The 27,791-nt window shown below is 42.2% G+C and overlaps 1 protein-coding gene across 3 annotated transcripts in view; it reads right to left on the bottom strand.

Moving 5' to 3' along the window:
• The window catches only part of UACA (uveal autoantigen with coiled-coil domains and ankyrin repeats), a 69,297-nt gene that overhangs the window by 26,075 nt on the left and 15,431 nt on the right, over nt 1–27,791 (bottom strand). The window contains exons 1-3 of one of the 3 annotated variants that reach the window (XM_056571588.1): nt 24,579–24,925; nt 21,269–21,428; nt 13,666–13,847 (exon numbers count right to left, since the gene is read on the bottom strand). The exons of the other annotated variants lie outside the window; for them this stretch is intronic. Coding sequence (XP_056427563.1) covers nt 13,666–13,761 — 96 coding nt within the window. The 5' untranslated portion in view covers nt 13,762–13,847; nt 21,269–21,428; nt 24,579–24,925. Of the gene's footprint in view, nt 1–13,665; nt 13,848–21,268; nt 21,429–24,578; nt 24,926–27,791 lie in introns of those variants that run through there. 3 annotated transcript variants of the gene reach the window in all.

The raw sequence follows: 27,791 nt of genomic DNA, 5'->3' as shown, positions 1-27,791 counted from the left end.
GTTGAATCTCCTCTGAACTCATTGCTTCCTCAATGATCACAAGGCATCCGGGCCTAAAAGGTAGCAAAGCAGCCAAAAAACATTACTCCCCCTCGTCATGCTTCACAGATGGGATATGGCTTTATGTATTGCCGCTACAAATAACCAATGCAAACACTGATGAACCTACATTAGTTTTTAAGGCAGGGTAAGTCTGGCTTCACACTAGGTAGGGATTGACCGATATCGATTTTTTTAGGGCCGATACCGATAATCTGTGACCTTTCAGGCCGATAGCCAATAACTTATACCGATATTCCGGTATAAGTTATCGGCTATTTCAACCCCCCCGGCGGGGCAGAAGCCGTTGCAGATCAATGATTTAAAGCGTGCGCTTTAAATCAATGAATCGCAGCGGCTTTTGCGGTGCCAGAGACTGCCGCCGTCCGCTTTTCTGCACCTGCCTGTCCTGGGGTCCTGAGTCCAACCACCACAGTTGCCCCATAGTCTTCCCCCCCCCCCCCTATCCTCTGCCCAAATACTGCCGCCGCCACCCCATCCTCTGCCCACATGCCACCGCCCCATCGCCTCCCCCCATCCCCGGTGTTATAATCACCTGTTCCCGGTGATCCGCGATACTTCTGGCTCAAGCGGCGTCCTGCGCTGTCACAGTGCGCACTGACGGTGACGTTGCGTTCGGGACATCACTCGTCATTGCGCAGCGCACAGCAACAGCGCAGGAGCCAGAAGGATCGCGGACCCCGGGAACAGGTAATTATAACATCAGGGATGGGGGGAGGCGATGTGGCGGCGGCGGTATGTGGGCAGAGGATGGGGGAGGGAGGGAGGCGATGGGGCAGCGGCATGTGGCCGGAGGATGGGGGGAGGCAATGGGGCAGCAGATGGGGGGAGGCAATGGGGCAGCGGCGGCGGTATGTGGGCAGAGGAAGATTGGGAGGGTTGAGGCAATGGGGCAGCGGCGGCGATGGTCATCTCTGGCCGGGGCATTATCGGCAAGGTAATTGCTGATACCGATAATGTCCAAAATCGCAGTTAACGGCCGATAATATTGTCCAAACCGATAATCGGTCGATCCCTAGTTCACACCACGTTTTTTGCAATACAGTTCCCATATACGTCTTCAATTTGAAAACCGTACGGAACCGTATTGGAAACCGTATGCATTGACTCTGCATTGAACACCATATGCCAAAAGATGCACCCGGTTATGTCCGTCTTGCATCCTGTACGGTTTTGTCAGTTTTTTTTCACCTACCCAAAACCGTAGCCTACCGGGGTTTTTGGTCCAGCTGAAAAACCGTATTAAAGCATATACTTTTTTTTCCTAAAATGGGAGTCAATGGGAACCGTACCGAACCGTATGTGCGTACGCTTCCATCCGGTTTTCATCATACGGTTTTTGACTTTGCACTGTTTTTTTCTTGGAATTTCAAACAAACAAGTGAAACTTTATTCATAATGTAATGAAAAAAGTTAAAAACTTTTACTTTTTTTTTTCTTAAAACGGATGCAACCGGACATCATTTTTCAAACGGTACACGGATTAAAATTTGTACACACGTTTTGATACAGTTTAATCAGGTTTTCAAAAACCTTATACGGGAACTGTACTGCAAAAACGTGGTGTGAACGCAGCCTAACACAGGGGTTCCCTTAAATTTTTCTCCCTGCACTGTGTAGGTTTACCCTATGTGCTCAATAAAAAATAAATAAAAAAAAACACAGTACAACCGACTGTGTGTTATTAGTTTACCTAGATTGTTACAATTCTAGGCAAACACAATCAGAACACATTTTACTACATTCCATTAAATTGTCCCATATTATTCCATTACATTGTCCCATATATATGTATACATACATAGTAAAAATTCCAAGCATGATTTTTACATTTAATTTTCCTATCACGGAATAAAACATTTTATTCCCTGGTTTTGGCTTGGCATCAAGGCAGTTTTTCCCTTTCAGGAGTTAAAGAATGAATGAAATGAAAGAACTTGTTAATGGGAACAGGCAATGGGCTGCGCATACCAAGCACCTAATGTACATGAATATTAATGTTTTCTTCCCTGCACTGAAATGTTTCACAATAAACTTCACATTTTTTTTGTCACTTAAATATTATTTTCATTCAGCAAGCGTGAGAAAAATAAAAGCAGGGACCTGATGTTTGGCTGTGGGATCAGACCGCCACTGGTGAATGGACATTGTGCTGCAAGGGAAGCGGACATGTGAACAGAGGGGAACAGGAGGACTAGTCTGCCAATCACCCACCCCCTCCCAAAAACTCAGCACAGTGGAACAATAGCTCATTACATGGTCTGATAAAAAAAAAATGGATTAAAGAGCCAGGAAATCACAGCAGCAATTCCCATGGCCCCAGTAGGGACTGTTCTATACATCTACATGAAGAAAACTGACTTTAGAATGGAAAAATTACTTAATCGCTTGGTAGAAGAAAACATTTGGACAGTTTCAAAACGGACATCTCAAAAGAAAAGTAGAAAAACAGAACAACATCTATACTGATCAGCCATGACATGATTATAGTGTAGGTCAGTGTTTCCCAACCAGTGTGCCTCCAGCTGTTGCAAGACTACAACTTCCAGCATGCCTGGACAGCCTTCGGCTGTCCAGGCACGCTGGGAGTTGTAGTTTTGCAACAGCTGGACGCACCCTGGTTGGCAAACACTGGCGTAGGTCCTCCTAGCACAAAATAATTCTTACCTGTGGAGGCTATGTATGGGCACCAAAAGGGCCCCAAATAGGTTACCAGTAGATTAACATTTTCTAGCACATCCCTGATCAAATTGAGATCTGGGGAATCTCAACACCTTGAACTCAAACCAATCCTGGTAACTTGGCCTGGCATAATAAAGAGACCACTGCCGCCTGGTCTGTAAAATATTTAGCAGGTGGTACGTGTTAAAGTAACATCCACATAAGAACATAGCCAGCAGAACATAACAAGGTCATCACTCTACATCCATCCTCTTGACTTCTTCCTATGGTGTAAACTGGTGTCATCCATCCTACACAAGACACCAAGTCCAGCTCATCGCTGCCACTGCTATTGAAGGTGTGGTCCCGCATATCCGTGTGTACTTAAGGACGCAGCCCTTTTTCACCTTAAGGACTGGGCCCTTTTTCGCAATTCTGACCACCGTCACTTTACGAATTAATAACTCGAAAACGCTTTTTTTTTACCGAATATTCTGATTCTGAGATTGTTTTTTCGTGACATATTCTACTTTATTTCGGTGGTAAATTTTCGGCGTTACTTGCATCCTTTCTTTGTGAAAAATCCCCAAATTTCATGAAAATTTAGCATTTTTCTAACGTTGAAGCTCTCTGCTTGTAAGGAAAATGAATATTCCCAATAAATTTTATTTTTATTCACAAACACAATATGTCTACTTTATGTTGGCATCATAAAATGGACATATTTTTACTTTTTGAAAAAATTAGAGGGCTTCAAAGTAGAGCAGCAATTTTCTAAATGTCATGAAAATTGCAAAATCTTAAGGGACAGATGTTACAGAACTACAACTCCCAGCATGCCTGGGCAGTCTAGACATGCTGAAAGTTGTAGTTTAGCAACATCTGGAGGGCTACCGTTTGGGCACCACTGTAACAGTGGCCACCAAGCCTTTGTCTGTCTGGGCATGCTGGGAGTTGCAGTCCGGCCTTCTTAGTGGTTGCCACAATAAAGATCACTTTACTTTCACTTCTCCCCCCCCACCGTCGACTCCCTACCTGTGCCGTGATCTCCGCTGATGTCTCTGATGATCGCCGGGCCCCACGCATCTGGTCCTCAGGTAAAGGCCTCAATCTTCTCCCCTCCACCCCCCCCCCCCCCCCCCGTTCTGCCCGACATCCAGGGGTGGGCAGAACGGGGGGTTTCCATGGCAACCCCCTGTCCTGCGCTGCCATTGGTCAGAACTCAGTTCTGACTAATGGCAGGGGATAGGGGGAGATCGCAGCACTGCGACCTCACTCCTATCCCTTAGGATGATCAGGGCTGTCACTGACAACTCCGATCATCCCTATTTTCCGGGTGATCGGGTCACCAGAGACCCGATCAGCCCAGAATTGTAGAAAAATCGCATGTCTGAATTGACATGCGATTTTCTCCGATCGCCGACATGGGGGGGTTTCAGGACCCCCCTCGGCGATGTGCCAGCATGCCTGCTGAATGATTTCAGCAGGCATACCGATCAGGTCCCCAACCGGCTAGCGGCGTGGACCGGAATTCCCACAGGCGTATCCATACGCCCTCAGTCCTTAACCCCTTAAGGACCAGAGCGTTTTTTGCACATCTGACCACTGTCACTTTAAGAATTTCTCTAAAACGCTTTTACCGAATATTCTGATTCTGAGATTCTTTTTTCGTGACATATTCTACTTTATTTTGGTGGTAAATTTTCGTCGTTACTTGCATCCTTTTTTGGTGAAAAATCCCGAAATTTCATGAAAATTTTGAAAATTTAGCATTTTTCTAACTTTGAAGCTCTCTGCTTGTAAGAAAAAATTATATTCCAAATAAATTTTATTTTTATTCACAAATACAATATGTCTATTTTATGTTGGCATCATAAAATGGGCATATTTTTACTTTTTGAAAAAATTTGAGGGCTTCAAAGTAGAGCAGCAATTTTCAAAAATCTCAAAATCTGAAGGGACAGATGTTACAGAACTACAACTCCCAGCATGCCTGGGCAGTTTGGCAATATCTGGAGGGCTACAGTTTGGGCACCACTGTAACAGTGGTCCCCAAACTGTGACCCTCCAGATGTTGCAAAATAACAACTCCCAGCATGCCCAGACAGCCTTTGGCTGTCTGGGCATGCTGGGAGTTGCAGTTTGGCCTTCCTAGTGGTTGCCACAGTAAAGATCACATTACTTTCACTTACATTTCCCCCCCCCCACGTCGCTTCCCTACCTGAGCCAGGATCCAGCAGTCTTCAGCAACGATCAGCTGTTCCCAGGCATCTTCTCCTGCAGGTACCGACCTCCATCTTCTCCCCATGTTCCCCGTGACATCCAGGGGTAGGCAGAATGGGGGGTTGCCATGGCAACCCACTGTCCTGCTCTGCCATTGGTCAGAATCAGTTCTGACTAATGGCAGGGGATAGGAGGAGATCGCAGCACTGCGACCTCAGTCCTACCCTGCAAGATGATCTGGGCTGTCACTGACAGGCTGTCACCAGAGACCCGATGAGCCCGGAATAGCAGAAAATCGCATGTCTGAATTAACATGAGATTTTCTGCGATAGCTGACATGGGGGGGGGGTAGGGTGTCTCAGGACCCACCCCCCTTGGCGTTAGCCTCTGACGCCTGCTTAATGATTTCAGGAGGCGTCCGGTTTCGCAACCCACCCGTTGCGCAGTGGGATGTGAAATTCCCACCTACGTATGAGTACGTGCCTGGTCCTTAAGACCCAGGGCGCAGGGACATACTCATATGAGCCTGGTCCATAAGGGGGTTAAGGACTTTAAAACAGGGGCATATGGATACGCCCACAGTCCTTAACAGGTAAAAGGGGTACTCTAGTGGAAAACTTATTTGTAAATTACTTCAATTTAAAAAAAAATCTTAATCCTTCCAGTACTTTAGCTGCTGAATACTAAAGAGGAAATTATTTTCTTTTTGGAACACAGAGCTCTCTGATGACATCATGACCACATTGCTCTCTGCTGACATCTGTCCATTTTAGAGACTGTCCAGAGAAGCATATGTTTGCTATGGGGATTTTCTCCTACTCTAGACAGTTCTTAAAGTGGAAAGAGATGTAAGCAGAGAGCACTGTGGTCATGATGTCAGCAGAGAGCTCTGTGTTCCAAAAAGGAAAGAATTTCCTCTGTAGCATTAAGCAACTAATAAGTACTGGAAGGATTTAGATTTTTTAATAGAATTAATTTACAAATCTGTTTAACTTTCTGGCACCAATTGATAAAAAAAAATAATTTCCACCGGAGTACTCCTTTAAAAGGAAGTTTGATCTAGTCTCTCTAAAAACAAGGCGTTTATTCTGGTCTTAAAGGGGTACTCCGGTAGAAATTTTTTTTTCTTATCAACTGGTGCTAAAAAGTTTAACAGATTTGAAAATTATTTCTATTTAAAAATCTTAATCCTACAGAGGAAGTTGTGTAGTTCTTTTCTGTCTGACCAGAGTCCTTTCTGCTGACATCTCTGTCCATGTCAGGAACTGTCCGGAGCAGGAGAGGTTTGCTATAGGGATTTGCTCCTACTCTAGACAGTTCCTGACACGGACAGAGGTGTCAGCAGAGAGCACTGTGGTCAGACAGAAAGAAAAACTATACAACTTCCCATGTAGCATACAGCAGCTGATAAGTACTGGAAGGATGAAGATTTTTAATTAGAAGTAATTTGGCACCAGTTGATTTTAAAAAATAAATAAAAATAAATTGTTTTCCACTGGAGTACCCCTTTAAATACACACAACAACTAACTAGCTGGCTATCTATTCCACCGGCAAGCTCACCTGGCTTGCCACATAATGTTAAGAAAATATGATCCAGAAGAAGATCAGGTCATCTTTTTCCACTGCTCCGAGGCCCAGTACCAATGGTCATGTGCCCATTGAAAATTGGGATGTACGAACACCTTTCCAACATAGGTGACAGTAACAATTTTTTTTTTTTTAGCAATGTGTGCTACAGCTCTGTAGAATCAGACATCGATGAGCCTTGGAATCCCACGATCCTACAAGCAGTTAACTAGTTGCACATCGTTGGACCACTTTGTGGTTCACAAGTCTGTTGGAGATGTTCTGACAGAGTTGTCTAGTCATGACAATTCGGCCACCCACAATGGGGCATAGTTCTGTATTCTTTCATTTTCTGGCTTCCAGCACATCAACTTCAAGAACTGACAGATCACTTCCTGCCTGATAATATCCCTTCCCATTGACAGATGCCACTGTCAGAAGATCATAAATTAGATTCACCTTCAGTGCTTTTAATGGTATGGCTGTAAGGTGTTCTTTAAACTGTGGCTAAGCTGTTAAAAAAACTTCTGAAGTGTTATAGTGGTTTGTCAGAAGTTTTTATCCCAGATTGTCCAGGTGCTGAGACACCCCCCTCCCCAAACCGATGAACACTGTACCCCTTTGTTTCTGCTCTGCTTTTTTGGAAAACCAAGTCCAAGACTGCAGTTTATTAATAAGTCTTCTAATGTGGGACAGTGGCAATAACCTTACTAAAATATAGATATGTAATGTCTACTGCACCTACACTCTCTAATATTTTAGTCACCCAAACAAAAAAAATCAATAAGATTAGTTTGACATGATCTCCCTGAAGTAAACCCATGTTTTTTTGTTTTTGTTTTTTTTTATCTCGCAATCTCTGTGATTTTAGATGTTCCACAATCCTATCCTTTAGTAGGATTTCCTTTTATTTCCCCACTAAGGATGTCAGGTTTACTGGCCAATAGTCGCCCGTTTCCTCCCTACTACGTTTTTGAGCAAATGGGCACGACATTTGCTAATTTCCTAATCCTCTGGGACAACTTTTGTAACCCGTGATTGGTTAAATACGGTAGGTCTTAAAAATGTTGCTTGTACACAGCTAAGCTATTTTAATCATGTATCCCATCAGCCCAGGAAAAATGCTGTTTGGTAAAGGGGTACCTGCAATCAGATTGGGCCTTGTAGTGCCAAAGCTCATCTCCATCACAGGCTAGATGGTGGGATACAGGCTATTCAACTTCTCCTTACTGACTGCAAAATGTGTAAGCCTCTGTCACTAGCACTCTTAACAAAAAGTAAACTTAAAGTGACCCTGGGCGAGCTGAGGTCTCCCCTGGGCTGCTTTCACATGTGACAGGATATCCTCTCTCAGCCTGAGAAGTGTTTGGACTAAGCAAAGACACCCCCCCCCCCACCCCCCCCCCCCATATTGTGTCAGGGTATCCTATCTAACAAAAAAATAAAATAAAAAAATGTCTGTACCCCCACCATCTCAAAGAAACAAACGTCATGAAACGTTATGTGTAAGATGTTGCAAAAAATCAATCCATAATGGATTGTTGGTTGCAGGTCACATGTAAGTCACATGTGACAGACCTGCTTGCAATTTTGTGCGATTTGGATATAGAGTTGCAGCACAATAAAGTCGCACAAATTATTATGGTCACGCAACTTACATGTGACTTGCTGTCTGTGACTAAAGTCATTATGTAGACCCTGCCTAAAACTTTACTGAACAAAACAGGCATCCGTGTTTTAGCATCAGATTAATATGGAGAACAAATACTAGAAATGCTGGGTGGTATTCCAAGTGGTATCACGCCTTCCAATGATTGCTGATTTCTGTCAAGCAGAGGGCACAGAGCTCAGCATGTAATGGACTTCATGCACAACTCCACCTGGAATGCATAATTCCTCTATTAATTCAATAGTTTATCTGTGATATAGATACGAGATTAATCCAGGATAATCACTTTAAAACAATTTATTTCTTCTAAATCATAAATATTATCACATCGTCTTCAGCATACTATTTGCACATACAGTAAATCTTTCTGTATGTGGGCTACTTTGGCAACTTAACACTTAAAGGGTACTCCACCCCTTGACATCTTATCCCCTATCCAAAGGATAGGGGATAAGATGTCTGATCACGGGGTCCGGCCACTGGGACCCCCGAGATCTCCATGCTGCCCCGCTGTTCGTTTAGAGCGTCTGGTTCAGCGCCGGAGGCTTGTAAGGTCACGTCTGTACCCCCATTGTGACGTCACAGCCACGCCCCCTCCATACAAGTCTATGGGAGGGGGCATGACTGCCATCCCGCCCCCTCCCATAGACTTGCATTGAGGGGGCGTGGCTGTGACATCACGAAGGGGGCACAGACATGACCTTACAAGCCTCCGCTCCGCATCGCCAGTCATCCGCAGTGAAGGTGCCAGGTGCCGCAGTCAAGAAGTCAGGGGTCCCCAGCAGCGGGACCCCACGATCAGACATCTTATTCCCTATCCTTTGGATATGGGATAAGATGTCTTTGGGGCAGAGTACCCCTTTAAGCAAAGAAAATCTACCCTTTAACACGCATGTCCTTTGTTCATAGAGATTTTATTTTTTTGCATGGAAAAAAGATTTTGCTCTGTAACCAACTGGTAAGTTCTAAAGGGGGAAACAACATTTGCAGACGAAAAATACATTTTGATCAGATTTATACCATGAATCGGTGATATGTGCCATATGAAGCTGAAGTGTAGAAGTTGTGAAATAGCATTTGGGGTTACAATGCTTGAGGACAGCCATAAATCAGGGAGAACTTTAAAAAGACTATTTATAAATAAAATAAGACGGACGCAGAACATAAACACATCTGACTGACACAGTGGCCAGTCCTGATTTATAACAGACAGTCTATAACTGCATAGGATTCTTGCCTAGCGTCACCAAACGTTCCGTCTGAGCACGGACTGTAAATATCATTTTTTTCGCGGGACCCTCAAGGCTCGTAATGAACTTCAAGAGCACAGGGAGGTATAAAAAGACACACAGTATTTAAAGATCCCACAAGGTGACACATTAGAGAGAATTACCAGGGACACACAGCAAGAATGTGACAGGAATCCATCCGAGCTGTAAATCTTTTTCTGGTCTTCTGACCTCTTCTGTATCCAACCAATACCAGACTGTCTAAACCCGTCTATGCTCCAGGTCGGTGGTCCAAGGGGCTAATTGCCCAAGCAGCATGCGGAGCTTGTTAAGTGTACAATAAAAAATTAAAGAGCATCAGACAGAGTAGACTGTTTTTAAAAGGAAAATATTCAGTAAATTCATATACTATATTTTTATTTAGGGGCATTTGCAACAATAGCTTCATCTCTGCTCTGAACCACAAGAAAAGATACAAACAAACTAAAGGAGTACTCCGGTGGGAAAACAAATTTATTGAAGTCAACTGGTGCCAGAAAGTTAAGCAGATTTGTAAATTATTTCTATTTAAAAATCTTAATCCTTCCAGTACTTATCAGCTGTTGTATGTTACAGATGAAGAGTAGTTCTTTTCAGTCCGACCACAGTTCTCTCTGCTGACACCTCTGTCCATGTCAGGAACTGTCCAGAGCAGAAGCAAATCCCCATAGCAAACCTACTCTGGACAGTTCCTGACATGGACAGAGGTGTCAGCAGAGAGCACTGTGGTCAGACTGGAAAGAACTACACAACTTCCTCTGTAGTATACAGCAGCTGATAAGTACCGGAAGAATTAAGATTTTTTTTAAACAGAAGTAATTTACAAGTCTGTTTAACTTTCTGGCACCAGTTGAATTGAAAATGTTTGAAAAACGTTGAGTCCTTAAGGGGTTAACGACATAATTGGTGGGACAGTGCACGGCTGCTTAGAACATAAATGTACGTCCTGGTTTGTTAAGTACCAGGACAGCATTTACTTTACATCCAATGTCCTTAAGAGGTTTCATATATTATATGTTTTCAACATCCAGATTGACATGCTGTAGATTCGCAATCCACACCACAGGTCAAATTATATTATAATTATATTATATAAAATTTTTTTTGCCGTAGGCTGTCCGGGCATGCTATCTGGGAGTTGCAGCTTTGCAACAGCTGGAGGAACACAGGTTGGGAAATGCTGCTTCATTCCAAACAAACAATTCTGAATGCTTTCTTTAATCAAACCGTACTCATTACTGTCTTAACAGCTGTATCATACAAAATACAATCCACCAACAACAGTTTTGTCATGTGGCGCCACCTAGTGGTCAGCTGGTAAATGACTGCCTATAGATGAGAGAATTATCTGCCCGGCCGCCATAAAATAAATCTTAAGTATAATACATGCCGTTATTAACTTTACATATCTTCATATGACTTTCAGAACTAGGAATGCCATTTCACAAAACAACTTTCGAGTAGTTCTTATAGAAATTTTGACTAAATATTATAATTGTACATTTTGATTTATTGGGGGGGGGGGGGGGGGGAAGAGAGCACTCTGTTGTGACCTATGGATGCTTATCCTTTCACTAGCTAACTTTGGCTACCAAATTTATGTACGAGAAGTCTCAAGAAAAGGAATGTGGTGCTCCAGCAATCTCTTTCCAGACTAGCAATGGTCGGCTCTGCAGGGTTCAACTCCCAACTGTTTGCTGGAATTTCCCTACGTCTCCCCTTATTGCTGCCATAACACCAAACTGGGAAAAGACAGTCAGCATTCCTACTGGGTATTTACACAGCAGTCTCCATAGAGGTCTATGATGAAAGACGTAAAAAACATACAAGGGAAAGTGTTGGGCGTATGTATTGACCATATATTTCTATGGAAGACGCTGACATAGAATGCACTCTCACTCAGATGTATACATCCCCCATTGTCAGGGCAGCTATATGGCAAGTCATCAGGATCTCAGTGACTACACATTTATGGCATATCCTATGATATTTATTTTTCTTTAGCATGTCCCTTCAAGCTCCTGCAGTGATCAAGTCAATTTTATACCAGTTTTTCCCAACCAGGGAGCCCCCAGCTATTGCAAAGCTACAAATCAGCTAGCTCAGACAGCTAAAGGCTGTCCGGGCATGATAGGAGTTTTAGTTCTGTAACAGTTGGGGGTACCCTGGTTAGACCCTTAAAGAGTACCTGTCACCAAATAAAACTTTTAATATATAGTGTTCCTTGTGTAATTAGCAGACACTTTCCCATTCAGTTGCTTTTAAATCATCAACATCAATATGTTTAAAATGTACTAGAAAAAACGGCCACTAGGTGGCTAGGTTCTGTTCCCTGCCACGATTAATGGTGAGTTTGGTCTCCTCCCAGCCTGGCAGGAGACCACTCAGGAAGTGCTTCTCTATGCACAGAGTCTCGCTGAAAGCTGCACAGAGCCTCGCTGAAGGCTACACAGAGCTTTAGGTCTTCTATTCATCACAGCACTGCAACCATGTGAGGGCAGAAGTGGTCCCCCCAGCAGGCTTTAGTGATGTCATGCCTACTGGGAAACACTAACTATCTCCTGCTGGGAAATTGCACTGTGTGCGCAAGAATAAAAAAAAGGCATGATATAAAAAATGTCAGAGTTTTAAAAATCTGTGTAAGGGTAGGAGGGGTGTTAGAAGTAGTTAGGGAATATAGCCTGAGTTAGGACAGTTCATTTGGTGACAGGTACTTTTTAATACAATCAAGACAATGTCCAAGATTTATCAATCTTTCAGACAGATGTCCAATGTTCATCAGACAGATAGCAACCAATCACAGCTCAGCTTTAATTTCTCAAAACGCTCCGGTAAAATGAAGGATGAGCTGTGATTGGTTGCTATCTGTTGGAGACAAATGTCTTATGCATTTGAAAGACAGACTGACAAATATTGTGTTTAGTCCTCTCTATCTTTATCCATGGCTGGAAGGTCCTTTTATGTACACTACTAGATGGGGCTGAATAGTGCAGACATTATTGTGTCACAAGTGAAATAAATGGAAGTGACATTCTAGAGATACTGTTTTTATTAGCGGAAAGACTATTTAACCTGTCAGAGGGGTTGTCCAGCAATGAAACCCTGTGTATGGTGTTGAAGAGTATAATTAAGCCACTTACTAATATAATGTTATTCTCCATAGTGCACAGATCTCTCCTTATCAGCTCATAGCTGTGACATAAGTTAACACACAGCTTCCATTCATGCTCCCTCCTGTCCACTCAGGGAGAGCCCAGTGATGATAAGAGGGGAGCTCATATTACCGCTCATTCGATTTTAAGGCAGCAGGAAGTCATTCTTAGATAAGACAGCACTGAGCCTTTATGGTAAGTGCCCTATTCATCTGTTAGGTGTATACGCTTGACATTTTGACACCATACACAGGTTGTTTCTTTTACCACACAATCCCTTTAAGGATGCATCAATTTTTCGTTTTTTTTCTCTCTTAGCCATCCAATAGCCATACCTCTTCCAATTTTCCATCTACAGACCCGTGTGGGCTTGTTTTATGCAGGGCCAATTGTACTTTGTAAATGATATCACTCATTTTAGCTCAAAAACTATGACAAAAGGGTTGTCTTTATGCAAAGCTCTTTGCGGTTAAAATAACAGGTTATCTTTATTCTGTTATATGGGTATGTTCACACTCGGAGTTTGAACTGAATCGCCGCTAGCAGAATTCCGCAAGCGGAGATTCGATTCTGGCGGCCGCCGCAGAAATACTTTGGCAGTAGATGTTCTTTCATTGCGCTGAACAATTTCAGTGGCGGAATTGTCCGCCACTGGAATTGCTCAGTGTGAACGGGTTTCGCGGAAACCCATTCACACTGATGTCTATATTCACAACTGTGACGGATCCTAGAGTCACCCTATCTACTTGGATGGACTTTAGGACATCACTATTTGTACCCCTCAGTTTATGTTGTCCAGTGACATAAAGCTCAGAGTGAAAATACTTTTATTTACTGTTTTCATACACTTTCTGTGCACAATACACCTTTGGCACTCAAGGCACTGTATAGGGAGAGCTAATTACCTTTATTGGATTATCTCCCAGACTACCTGTCACCTGGATTACCTTTATTGGATTATCTCACAGACTCACTTCTATTGTCTTTACTGACCCTTCCCCCTGTGATGTCCTTCCTATAAAAGAAGACACTTGTTCCTCAATAAAAGAGTTCTGATTTTATACCTGAAGACTGGTGTTGCCTGGTTCTTTGGGTACAAGGATGCAATAATCTCTAGTTCTGCCTGGGGATATTGCCTGGGATATGCTGGGGCTTGTCATCCGGAAGGAGAAGACACTTTTGGCAGAGACAGTCCGTCACAACAACGTGTAATTCCGATTGTGGAATTCCGTAGTGTGAACATACCCTATAGGATTGTAATATTCTGTTACAAAAAGTTTAAAAAGTTGTAAAATAAAGCAATACGTATGTAAATTGACAGAATAAGTATGCTTAAAAATTGTCCTCTTTTTAGATAAGGACTTTTGATCACTTTTTATTATTTTTTTCTGATAAGAAAGTGATCAAAAATAAAATAAATATATTTTTATTATTTACCTTTCTACGTTATTGGCCATGCAGTTTCATTAACAGCATATTTCAATTATTTTAACTGCACAAAAAAGTACTTTACGTTTTCTGCAGAAAATACAATATACTTTTATAAGATCAATAGCCAAGATAGATGAGTAAACATTATAAATAATCTTCCAATCTTGTATTAACCTTTAGCTCTAACATACTTATTTGCTTTACATACCAATCCCCCTCTATTTTTTCCACTGCATTCTGTATCTAATCTTTTAATGTGTCCCATACTGGCCTCTCCCACATGTGTGATCCTGGAATCATTCCGCTTTCTTGCTGTTTTCCTTGAACTTCTTTCCAAAAAATACAAAGTTTGTTTTTTCTAAAGGCTCCACCAAATTTCCCTTTCTTTATGAACACATCTCTAATCAATGTGTTTCTGGTTCACAAGTTTCCACATGTGATGGCATTGGATGGTACACCTAGAAGGTTCTGGCAGCTGTTACATTAGACCACTGTTTCGCAACCAGGGTGCCTGCAGCTGTTGCAAAACTACAACTCACAGCATGCCTGGACAGCCTTTGGCTGCATAACTCAAACTTTAAATAGTGGAAGGTGATCTATTGCTTAAACATTTGTTAAAATGAATAATGTAATACAATAATACAGGAATATAGGTGCACTACTGTGGTAGATGTAAACAATGACATATGGCTATCCCTCAAAACTGATGTTAAAATTTAGACATTCGCCAGTATATCCTTATATGAAGGACATAGCGGAGCCCGCACACCAACGCCAAGGTTTCTCAAGTGGCACGGGACCTAACACTAACCTACCTGTGCATGATAAGCAAAACCAGGGGCCAGTGGGCAAATACAGCAGCATTAGGGTATGTTCACACTGAGAGAGGAATTTCCACGAGTAATTTTGCCCATTTATTCCTCTCCAATTCATTCAGCAGTGCCATAGCCCATAGTATGTAGTTAACTTTCCTCAGTTCACACTGAGGAAATTCCACTAGCGGAATTCTGTCACAAAATTCCGTTCCGCATGAAGAATGAACATGAAGTGAATGTAAAAAATTTTGGCAGTCTTTCGCGCGGAAAATCCGCATAAACTGTGTGTCCTATCCTCTTTCATTTCCGAGCAGAATACCGCGCGGAATTCAGTGCGCACATTCCGCGCAGGAAAAAAAAAACCTGCGTTTTTGAGCCGATTTTTTAAGCGAGCATTCCGCTCACACCTTAACCAGTGTGAACATACCCTTAGGTCCGAGTTACCTCCAGTGTGGCTGCTCCCAGTTACCTCCACATTCAATGGGAGGAGGGAGGCAGACTATAAGCCCCACCCAAGTTGGCCAATATGTTGCCGGCCTCACAGGTGGACCTTAATGCTACCTATAAATAGTGATCAAGGTGCATTTACCCCTTAAGGATGTAGGGTTTTTCCATTTTTGCATTTTCATTTTTTCCTCCTTACCTTCTAAAAATCATAACGCTTTCTATTTTGCACATAAAATTCCATATGATGGCTTATTTTTTGCGCCACCAATTCTACTTTGCAGTGAGACTTTAGTCATTGTACCAAAAAATCCACGGCGAAACTGAAAAAAATTCATTGTGCGGCAAAATTGAAGAAAAAAAATGCCATGTTGTAAATTTTGTGGTCTTCTGTTTCTATGCAGTACATTTTTCAGTAAAAATGACACCTTATCTTTATTCTGTAGGTCCATACGATTAAATTGATACCCTACTTATATAGGTTTGATTTTGTTGTACTTCTGAAAAAAATCATAATTACATGCAGGAAAATTTATACGTAAAAAATTCTCATCTTCTGACCCCTATAACTTTATTTTTCTGCATACGGGCCGGTATGAGGGCTCATTTTTTGCGCCGTAATCTGAAGTTTTTATCGGTAGCATTTATGTATTGATCGGACTTTTTGATCGCTTTTTATTTATTTCTTCACCATATAAAAAGTGACAAAAAATACGCTATTTTGGACTTTGGAATTTTTTCGCTTACGCCATTGGTTTAATTAACAATATATTTTTATAATTCGGACATTTCCGCACGCATATGTTTATTTACACTTTTTTTTTAATGGTAAAGGGGGGGGGGGCGATTCAAACTTTTATTAAAGAAGGGGTTAAATGACCTTTATTAACTTTTTTTTTCACTTTTTTTTGCAGTGTAATAGGGGACTATAACACTGCACACACTGATCTTTTACACTGATCCCTGCAAAGCCATAGCTTTGCATGGATCAGTGTTATAGGCGGTCGATTGCTCAAGCCTGTATCTCAGGCTTGGAGCAATCAAACGCCGATCAGACGCAACGAAGCAAGGTAAGGGGACCTCCACTCGCTTGCTAGCTGATCGGGACAGCCCGACTGAGCTGCCGGGAAGCTTTCACTTTCATTTTAGACACGACGATCAACTTTGATCACCGCGTCTAAAGGGTTAATAGCGTGCAGCGCAAGGATCGGCCCCGCACGCTATTAGCCCAGGGTCCCGGCTATCATTAGCCGCTGGGACCGACCCGGTATGACGCGGCGTCACGGCGTGACCTCGCTTTAAATGCCAGGACCGGGCGCAGGGTGTACAGGTACGCCCTACGTCCTTAAGAGGTTAAATGTGGAGTTTATACACCTCCAAATATAAGATTTAAACAACAAAGGGTGGGGCTTATAGTCTGCCATCAGTTTTGAGGGATATCCATATGTCATTGTTTATATCTACCAGTAGTGCACCTAAATTCTTGTATTATTCTAATTGTTACACATCCACACCTTCCATCTGGTGTAGGATCCTATTGTGGCACTTTTTATCTGCTGCAGGCATCCCCCCCCCCCCCCCCCATTGTATGCGATTGCCCCTAGCAACAGACCACAAGTACAGGATCTGCTCCCCCAGTATAAATGCATATCTGCATTTGGTTGAGCACCTCCAGCCATTTGAGACCACGTCTTTGTTGTTGTTTAAAATGAATAATGCATCAGTTGTTAAAGAAAATATTATAGGCTCTGTATATTGACAAGCTGTTCTTTTTTGCATAAAACAAGTCTAGGGTGGATGCCCAAATCTTTTGCTCATGCCAACACATGCTGATAGTAGCAGTTTCCAAGCAGCTCTTGATTTATAGGCTGCTACCTGCCCTGCTTACATATGCATCTATGCAAGTATATCAATATATCCATCTATACACACATAATATATTATATACACACATTAAAAAGCCATAACCTTAAAAAACAGCTGTGACCCATTGAGGCAGTGTTTTCCAACTGTTGCAAAACTGCAACTTCCAGCATGCCCGGATAGCCAAGTTTTGCAACAGCTGGAGACACACCATTTGGAAAACACTGCATAGATGCATGGACTCCACCTATGAAGATGTCCTGTGGTATCTGGAACAGCAATTAGCAACAGATCCTTTAAATGCTGTAAGCCTATAAGTTGTGATATGCGGCCGACAGGGGTCGGACTTCTTTTTCCAGGACATCTCATAGATGGAGACCAACACCCAGAACTTTTTGTCATGTTCCTCAGACCATTCCTGAACAATTTTTGAAGTGTGGCCAGGGAATTACCCTGCTGGAGGTAACGGCTATTCGGCAATACCACTGCTATTTAAGGTGGGTGACTGAGATACTGGTTAAGTAGGTTGTATTTGTAAAATCCACTAAAATTCCTGGACCCGTGGTCTCTCAACAGATCATTGCCCAAAGCCTCGCAATGCTTCCCTCGGCTTGGCTTTGTTCCCATACAACATCCTGGTGCTACTTATTTCTCAGGTAAGTAACACAAACATACCTTTATGCCCACACAATGTAAAAGTAAAGGTGATTTAATCAGACCAGGCCGCCATCTTTCATTGCACCATGCTACAGATCTAATGCTCCAGTGCCCATTGCAGAAGCTTTATACATAGACACTGGGCACTCTGGTGTGTGGCAGCACAGGACCATGCACGGCAAGCTGTGATAATGACTTTTTCTGATATTTGTTAACTTTTCAGCAATTTGTTGTACAGTATTTCTCTTGAGGGCTCAGACTAAGTGTGCTAGTCTTCATTCCCCACAAGAATCAAAGGGCCTTAGGCATCCATGACCCAGTCACCGACTGTGCTTCCTTGGACCACTTTGAGTAGCAATATATACACTTTGTTCCCTGTCAACATGGCTCAGACCCATATGTCAGGGGCTGGCAAATATCACAAGACAATCTTCACCAGTCAGTTTTAATGTGGCAGCCACTGGGTATTAGTAGGACGTACCTTAAATACTTCGTGACACCAGGGCACCGTTTAACCAAACCACGGTCCAAAGGAATGAAGCAGTCTTCCTGGGCCACGTAGGGTTACGGTTAACTGCTTTTACCAAGCTTGTAAAGTTGGTAAAACACAAACAGCTGGCCTTAGTGTGAGAGTGCAGCGTACCCCTTGCGAGCCTTGTTGCTGTTCCGAGACTAGTGGTGCTTTTCACCGGACGGAATTGTAAGATTTGAGGTTCTGGTAGCTAGGGTCCTTCCAAGGCACTAACTGATTCAGCAGGGCCCTGAGTTCTCCCATGAGCGACACTTGTAGGATGACCAGGGATAAACTGAAGTAGGCCTCAGCTTGGGAAACACAACACACACTTGCGCTTAGCTGTGCTCAGGAGTACACACTGGGGTGGACTAACGCGTACTCACTCCTCCTCTGTACCTCACTATACAGAAGGAGCTGTAAGGGTCTCATTGGCTGACATGGTCACTTAGGGGTTGCTGCTCACAATTTTTAAAAGGCACAGTGAAGGCACATTAAACTTTCATACATAAAATAATCAAATTAAAAGAAAAATATCTTATATTACAATATAGACCTTATTTATATTATAAAGTAACTCCAGTGGGCCCATCAATATATGCTGCCAGGCAGCCCGAGTCACTCCTCAACCACGGGACAGCCACCTATGCTGGCATTAAAGGGGTACTCCACTGGAATTTATTTATTTTAATCAACTGGTACCAGAAAGTTAAACAGATTTGTGAATTACTTCTATTTAAAAAAAAAAATCTTAATCCTTCCAGTACTTATCAGCTGCTGTATGCTCCACAGGAAGTTCTTTTCTTTTTGAATTTCTTTTCTGTCTGACCACAGCGCTCTATGCTGACACCTGTGTCCATTTAAGGAACTGCCCAGAGTACAAGCAAATCCCCATAGCAAACCTATCCTGCTGTTGACAGTACTTGAAATGGACAGAGGTGTCAGCAGAGAGCACTCTGGTCAGACAGAAAATAAATCCAAAAAGAAAAGAACTTCCTGTGGAGCATACAACAGCTGATAAGTACTGGAAGGATTAAGATTTTTAAATAGAAGTAATTTACGAATCTGTTTAACCTGGCACAAGTTGATTTAAACAAATAAAAATAAAATGTTTTCCAGTGGAGTCCCCCTTTAATATTATGGGTCATCAATGATATATCTGACACATACATTTGCACATACGTATACTATGCATTTTGCTAGTAACAGTATTTGTGGCACATAGCGCCCATGTGTAAAGTGACACAGAATCTAATAATAGCTGTAAAGTAGACAGGATGGTACATTGTAGCAGGTAGTATTACACTCGTCTCCATAGTATGCAATGAGACTTTGCGATTGCAATTCATAATACTTAGTTCAAAGTCTAGGTTTTAAATGCTTGGCCCACTAACAACATTTATCCCCTATGCACAGCAGAGTAGTTGAGTGTATGATGGCTGGGGGAGGTGTGACTGCTGGGACCACCACCGATCACATTAAAGGGGTATTCCAGGAAAAGAAAAAAAAATATATTTTTTATATCAACTGGCTCCAGAAAGTTAAACAGATTTGTAAATTACTTCTATTAAAAAATCTTAATCCTTTTAATAATTATCAACTGCTGAAGTTGAGTCATTTTCTGTCTAACTGCTCTCGAATGACATCTCTGCTTGTCTCGGGAACTGCACAGAGTAGAAGAGGTTTGCTATGGGGATTTGCTTCTACCCTGGACAGTTCCCGACGCAGGTGTCATCAGAGAGCACTTAGACAGAAAATGAACAACTCAACCTCAGAAGCTGATAAGTACTGAAAGGATTAATATTTTTTTTTATAGAAGTTATTTACAAATCTGTTTAACTTTCTGGAGCCAATTGATAAAAAAAAAAAAATCCCTTGACTACCCCTTTAACAGCAATCCCTGTATCTCAGGTGCGAATTAAGCAATATCATGCCTGTGTGACCACTGCTCTATTTACTGTGTAAGGGATAAGAATCCAAGTCAAGCTCCAGCTGTTAGATACTACTATAAGTCATACAAGCAGCATTAATAATACAGGTTGTGCATGTGACTGTTCAGTAGAGATGAGCAAACTTACAGTAAATTCGATTCGCCACAAACTTCTCGGCTCGGCAGTTGATAACTAATCCTGCGTAAATGAGTTCAGCCTTCCGGTGCTCCGGTGTGCTGGAAAAGGTGGATACATTCCTAGGAAACAGTCTCTTAGGACTGTATCCACCTTTTCCAGCCCACGGGAGCACCGGAAGGCTGAACTCATTTACGCAGGATAAGTCATCAACTGCCGAGCCGAGAAGTTCGTGACGAATCGAATTTACTGTAAGTTCGCTCATCTCTACTGTTCAGGCCTCCAGCAGAGTCCGGGTATGACAAGTTCAAATGCAGTTTAAAATGCCAATGTTTTCTAAAATGTAATATGCATTTTATGTTTTTCTTATTTCTATATAGTGTTCTCTTGTACATTCATTTTTCCTGGTCTATAGAGAGGCCACTAGAAAAAAATACAAATAAAGAAATGCCACAAAACACTGCAAAATAAAAACATGCTACATACTCCGGATTCTATGAGGAAGCTCATATGTAGAACCACAAAACTAAAAACTCCTTTTATTGATATGCTACAGTCCAGTGTTTCCCAACCAGGGTGCCTCCAGCTGTTGCAAAGCTACAACTCAAAGCATGCCCGGACAGCCTTCGGCTGTCCAGGCATGCTGGGAGTTGTAGTTTTGCAACAACTGGAGGCACCCTGGTTGGGAAGCACTGTGCTACACGGACAAGAGATATAAAGTGTGAGCAGAATAAAAGTATGGGTTTTCAAACTGAGCGTCCTATACAGAATAGTTGGACATCTGGACAGCCCTGCAGTCTTAACGGGTTTTATATGAAGGTTTTTCTAAACAGGCATTTTTTGTGAACATGTATGCAAGTGTTTGTAAAGCAGGCCTCACCTATAGACCCATGCCACCTTCCTTTTGTTAGGTCAGATTCATTCTTCATGACCTGAACTTGTAACTACACACCCCTCTTGTCATATATAAGACCTTACAGCTCAGTTATCATCAGGTTTATGTTGTCCGAGACCGACATCTCTCTCCAAAATCTGTGACACTAGTGGAAAAATGAGAACAAATCATCATATACAAATACCACCCTAGGCAAGATCATTATGGAATCACCAAAAGGTAACCCTGTCACCTGTTCTACACTCCCCAAACCACAGGCAGCATGGAACAGATACAGGTAACGGGGTACTGACACATTAGGATTTACTTAGCAATGCTGGGGGGTTTCAGGAAAACAGTTTTAGGCCCCTTTCACATTACAGGTATCATCCTGTAAAAAAAACCTCCGTTATTAATCCCGGCAAAAAGTCCTGAAAATGGCCGTCAAAAAATCCCATTCATATCAATGGGATTTTTTGAACACTCTTTTGCATCAGGCATGTCTGTTTTTTTTTTTACTAATGTCAGTTATTTTTGCCGGCACAAAAGATGGCGCATGCACTTATTTTTGGTCCGGCAATAAAAATAGTGAAAAACCGGACTTTAAAATTTTACATTGAAGTCTATGGGAACCGAATGTTCAAAAGAAACATCCATCATCATCAGTTATTGTCAGGTTTTTTAACATTCGTTTTTTTTTTGTACTGAGCAGTACAGTTCAGCTTTACAAATAAAGGGTTAAAAACCTGATTAAAAAAAATAAAAAAGGGCTGTAACTGGTAACAGATAAACATCATCAGTTTTTTTTTAAAGAAAAAAAAATTACAAATAACAGATGATGTTCATCAGTTATCATCCATTATTACCAGTTATTGCATCCGTTTTTTCCCCCATCCATTATTATAAAATAACAACAGTAGAAAAGCAGGATGATACCTGTAGTGTGAAAGGGGCCTTAAAAAGCCCTCCGACAGCCCTGAGTGACATGTTTTTCCCTAAGCGAAATTGCAAAGGAATAACTTTGGTCAAGAAAAGCATTTTCTCCCTTCAGCAGAATTCATGCTGAATTTCCGCATGGTATTTCTGTACAAAACTAATTTTGTCGGTAAAAAAAAAAAAAAAAAAAAAAAAAAATCCTGTTGATTTCAATGGGCCTTTGGGCATTGATTCTGCCTGTTCTATCTTTAGGGTATGTTCACACTGAGGAACTGTAGAGGAATTTACTCAAATTCCACTCCGAATCATCCAACAACGAAAGTTTCATTGACTATAGGGTGCGTTCACACGCCTTTTGTTTTTGCAGGTTTTCCGCTGCGTATTTGAAAGTGGGCGGGCTCTTCCCAGCTGTCCGCAGCAGATTTCCCACAGAGGAATTAACACTGTGGAAAATCCGCCGTAAGCCCCGTTGAAGTCAGTAAGGACTGCGGTGGATTTTCCGCAGCGTAAATTCCGCTGCGGAAAATCTGCTACGGACAGCCGAGAAGAGCATGCCCACTTTCAAATATGCAGCGGAAAACCCGCAAAAACTAAAAGCATTTGAACGCACCCTTAATGGACTTTTATCAGCCCTTTTCACACTGAGGAATTTCTGCTAGCAGGATTCTGATGCTGAATTTTGTTCCACCTGAAGAATGAACATGTGTATTTCGCACAAATTCCTCAAAAAGGAGGAAATGCCAAAAAACAAGATCTTCCTGACAGAAATGAGTCCTCTTCAATTCCGCTCCAATTCCTCAGTGTAACCAAACCTTAAGGCGGAACAGAATTTAGCATCAGAATCCTGCTAGCAGAAATTCTTCAGTGTGGACAGGGCAGTGGAAAGTCCATTTAAGTCAATGGAACTTTCAATGTTGGATGATTTGGAGGGAATAAGGCTAGGTTCACACATCAGAATTTCCGTGCAGAATGTCTGCATGGAAATTCTGCTGCAGCAGAGTCACATTGAATTCAACGAGATTCTGCTGCACTGTGCATACGGTGGAATCTCTGTGCCAGATGTTTCCAACCTAGAAATTTTAATTCCCATGTCTGCACAAAGCATGAACACGTTCATTCTTTGTGCAGAAACTGCAAGGAATGCATAGCTGTCTGAGACGGCGCATTCCCACACAGTCCTAGCACCGGCAGATTATGCCGGGGCCCCACAGTGTACAGAATGTCCGCACAGAGATTCTCCATGCAGATATTCCGTAGCCTGAATATTGCCTAAACGTGCAGAATTAGTTGAGTAAATTCCTCTCCAATACCTCAGTGTGAACATACCCTAAGGGTGCGTTCCCTCAGGGCGTATACGCTGCGCAAAATTTATGGCAGCAGCGGGAAACACGCTGCGTATTCCTGGCTCACTATACACACAGGGCTTTCCGGCGGCAGTCCTATGCGTGTATTGAGTTTTGGAGGCGGAGCCGCGCGTCACAGTCACGCCGGCACACAGCCCTGCCCCCAAAACTCACTACACGCATAGGACTGCCGCCGGAAAGCCCTGTGTGTGTATGATGAGCAAAGAATACGCAGCATATTTCCCGCTGCTGCCGTAAGTTTTGCGCAGCGTCAAATACGCCGCGTATAAGCAGTGTGGGAACGCACCCTAACAGTGTATAGAGAGATTAGTCACTCAGGACAGGAAACAGCCCAGCACTAACGCCCCCTTCCCGCCTTCCCAGGGTCCCGATGGCTTTAAAAAAATAAAAATAATAATGCTAGATTTATGCTGGAAACGGGTATAGTCAGACGCAGCTGATTTGGTCACTGTGTTGGTAAGGCCTCCCTCACGTGAGATACTTTTGCTGTGGTGTTATTTGCATGTAAAAAAGGTTACAAAAATGTATGTAGTGGGTATTTGTGCGCTTAAATTTTTTTTTTCTTTCATGCAGTTTTTGTAGCATTTTTCCAAACTAAACAAGTGCATTTTAGAATGTACATTTTCGGTTGTTTTTCAGTTTTTTTCTTCTTTTTAATATTGACTGCTTATGTGATTTTTCACACACAAAAAAATAACAAATAAAAAAACACTCCAAATTTCAAAACAGAAAAAATGCATTTCAGTGTTCTATATTTTCCTTCCAGACTTCCAGCTAACACCTGTCTGCAGTTTTTTTCAGTTTCCATGCACATGCAGCAGAAAAAGCCCCATTGACTTGTATAGTACAGATTTCTGTTGTGTGTGAACATACGTCTCAATGCAAACCAAGCCTGGAAGCCATCACACATCATCCTGTTCAAATGAGGATGATGACGACATCTTTTTCATGTTATCTCTATCCTTCCACATAGATAAAAGTACGATCATATTCATTTAGCAATGAAATGTACCTACCAGCATTCTATATAAATCCATATGTAGATATGGTGGTCGTGCTTCTCCCTTTTATCTAAGACACTTGTGGACTGACTTCTATAAGTGATATCACCCAAGATTTTCCAGACTAGATTCTAACACTCTATAAATATCTCCATCTCATTGAAGCTGAAGACAGATCTGGCAAGGGATCCCGTTTGCAGGTCACGCCATGAGTTATCAGCTGCACAGCATCCCCAAAAGATACTCATTTTTATGTGGATTTCATCCCTTGCAATGCAAAAATCTGTATCTAACATATGGCGTACATGGTGTACATTTTCCGCTGATTATGAACATACCCTACGAGACATTCTTTCCTTTGCAATCTGAGCACTTTGCCCTTTATAGACACCATGTGGGAGATTTATCAAAACCTGTCCAGAGGAAACGTTGCCGAGTTGCCCATAGCAACCAATCAGAGCGCTTCTTTCATTTTTAACAAGACCCCTGCAAAATGAAAGAAGCGATCTGATTGGTTGCTATGGGCAACTGGGCAACTTTTCCTGTGCACAGGTTTTGATGAGTCTCCCCCCATGTGCTTCAGTCAACGTAGCAGAAAGGCAACATATAGTAAAGATAAAACAAGAATATAAACCTACAGTCACGCCAAAGAAAGCGTAACCCTTATGCCCCAATAGAAATAAAATACAAATAATCTGGATATAAAAATATATGTATAATTTTATTGGATATAGAAACATCAATTAAAAAAATATATGCATATAAGACGGGAATAAAAAATTCATACACAGTCAACATAGATACATAATTGTTAGTTAATAAAAATTCAACATATAATAATTAATAATTAAAGCAGGATAAAACGTAGGGGAGGGTGAAGTCCGGTTAAGTAGAGTATAAAAAGATATGTATATATTACTTAAAAAATATAAAACAAAAATAAAAAATATGTATAAAAAATTAAAAAATATATATATGTCTCTCTCTCTATATCTATCTATATATCTCTATATATCTCTATATATATATCTCTATCTATCTATCTATATCTCTATCTCTATATCTATCTATATATATATATATATATATATATATATATATATATATATATATATACACACAAATGATAAAGTACAATATACTGAGGTAAGTATATACAGGGACGTACTATAATAGTGTGGCCCGAGCTGCCAAGACAACTAAAGTGCAAGTGCTAGGAAACAAAAGTCATTCACTGCAAAAGTAGAAAATATCACAAAGTGCATAACAAGGCAAAGTATAACGTGCTGACTAAAAGTGATATAAAAAAGAAGAAATAACACGTGCTGTGCTGATAAATAAAAGGAACATAAAAGTGCAATAAAGAAACAGCAGCTGAGCAGATAAAAAGGGACATATAGATACCAGACTAAACCCCACACCTGCTATGGATCTCCGACGCGTTTCGCCCGCAAAGGGGCTTTCTCGAGGAGTATGGTTTGTGATCAGATAGTAGAATATTTATATTAGGTATGAACCAATGGGAGCAAAGTAACGCACCTGTCTCATGTAAAGAAGTGATTTAAAACAAGTGATGCTAAAAATGTACTCATACATATAACCTATCAAAGCAAATGCAGTCTCTATATTAGTGTTTCCTAACCAGGGTGCCTCCAGCTGAGGCAAAACTACAACTCCCAGCATGCCCGGACAGCCTTCGGCTGTCCGGGCATGCTGGGAGTTGTAGTTTTGCCAAAGCTGGAGGTACAAAGGTTGGGCAACAGTGCTCTATATAAAATCTAAAATGTAAGCTTGTAGTTTTTTTACACTGGTGAAAACAGATCTAACAGCAGCTCGTAATCCTGGAGATCATGTTCTGTCTGCTGGACGTGGAATGTCCGGTGCATGATGTAAGCCAGGGGAGAGAATGCCAACACTCTCTGCAAGTGCATGGACAAAATGGCCATGTGTCACCACAGTAATACTACCTGCAGAAAGGACGGCAAGATCTAAAAAGGTCAACGCCAAAGACAGTGAGGGCTAATGTACACAGCCATACTAGGGACTCATGATACAACTGCCCAAATAAAATCTATGGGCCCATACTGTATACATATACAGATGTACACTGCTCAAAAAACACTTAACACAATGTAACTCCAAGTCAATCACACTTCTGTGAAATCACACTGTCCACTCAGGAAGCAACACTGATTGACAATTTCACATGCTGTTGTGCAAATGGAACAGACAACAGGTGGAAATTATGGGCAATTAGCAAGACACCCCCAATAAAAAAAGTGGTTCTGCAGGAGGTGACCACCGACCACTTTTCAGTTCCTATGCTTCCTGGATGATGTTTTGGTCACTTTTGAATGCTGGCAATGCTTTCACTCTAGTGGTAGCATGATACGGAGTCTACAACCCACACAAGTGGCTCAGGTAGTGCAGCTCATTAAGGATGGCTCATCAATGCGAGCTGTGGAAAGAAGGTTTGCTGTGTCTGTCAGCGTAGTGTCCAGAGCAACGAGGCACTACCAGGAGACAGGGAAGTACATCAGGAGACGTGGAGGAGGCCGTAGGAGGGCAACAACCCAGCAGCAGGACCACTACCTCCACCGTTGTGCAAGGAGGTGCACTGCCAGTGCAGTGCAGAATGACCTCCAGCATGCCACAAATGTGCCTGTGTCCAATCAAATTGTCAGAAACAGACTTCATGAGTGAGGTATGAGGGCCCAATGTCCACAGCTGGGGTTGTGCTTACAGCCGAACACCGTGCAGGACGTTTGGCATTTGCCAGAGATTGGCAAATTCGCCACTGGCGCCCTGTGAGTCTGGAGATGCCGTGGAGAATGTTCTGCTGCCTATGTGCCCTCCATGTGCTTGCCAGAGGTAGCCTGACTGCCATTAGGTACCGAGATGAGATCCTCAGATCCCTTGTGAGACCATATGCTGGTGCGGTTGGCCCTGGGTTCCTCCTAATGCAAGACAATGCTAGACCTCATGTGGTTGGAGTGTGTCAGCAGTTCCTGCAAGAGGAAGGCATTGATGCTATGGACTGGCCCGTCCGTTCCCCAGACCTGAATCCGATTGAGCACATCTCGGACATTGTGTCCTGCTCCATCCACCAACACCACGTTGCACCATAGACGGTCCAGGAGTTGGCGGATGCTTTAGTCCAGGTCTGGGAGGACACCCCTCAGGAGACCATCCACCATCTCATCAGGAGCATGCCCAGGTGTTGTAGGG

The sequence above is a fragment of the Hyla sarda genome, chromosome 4, assembly GCF_029499605.1.
Source record: "Hyla sarda isolate aHylSar1 chromosome 4, aHylSar1.hap1, whole genome shotgun sequence".
NCBI classification, from domain to species: Eukaryota; Metazoa; Chordata; class Amphibia; order Anura; family Hylidae; genus Hyla; species Hyla sarda.
This window is presented reverse-complemented; position numbering and strand designations above follow the sequence as displayed.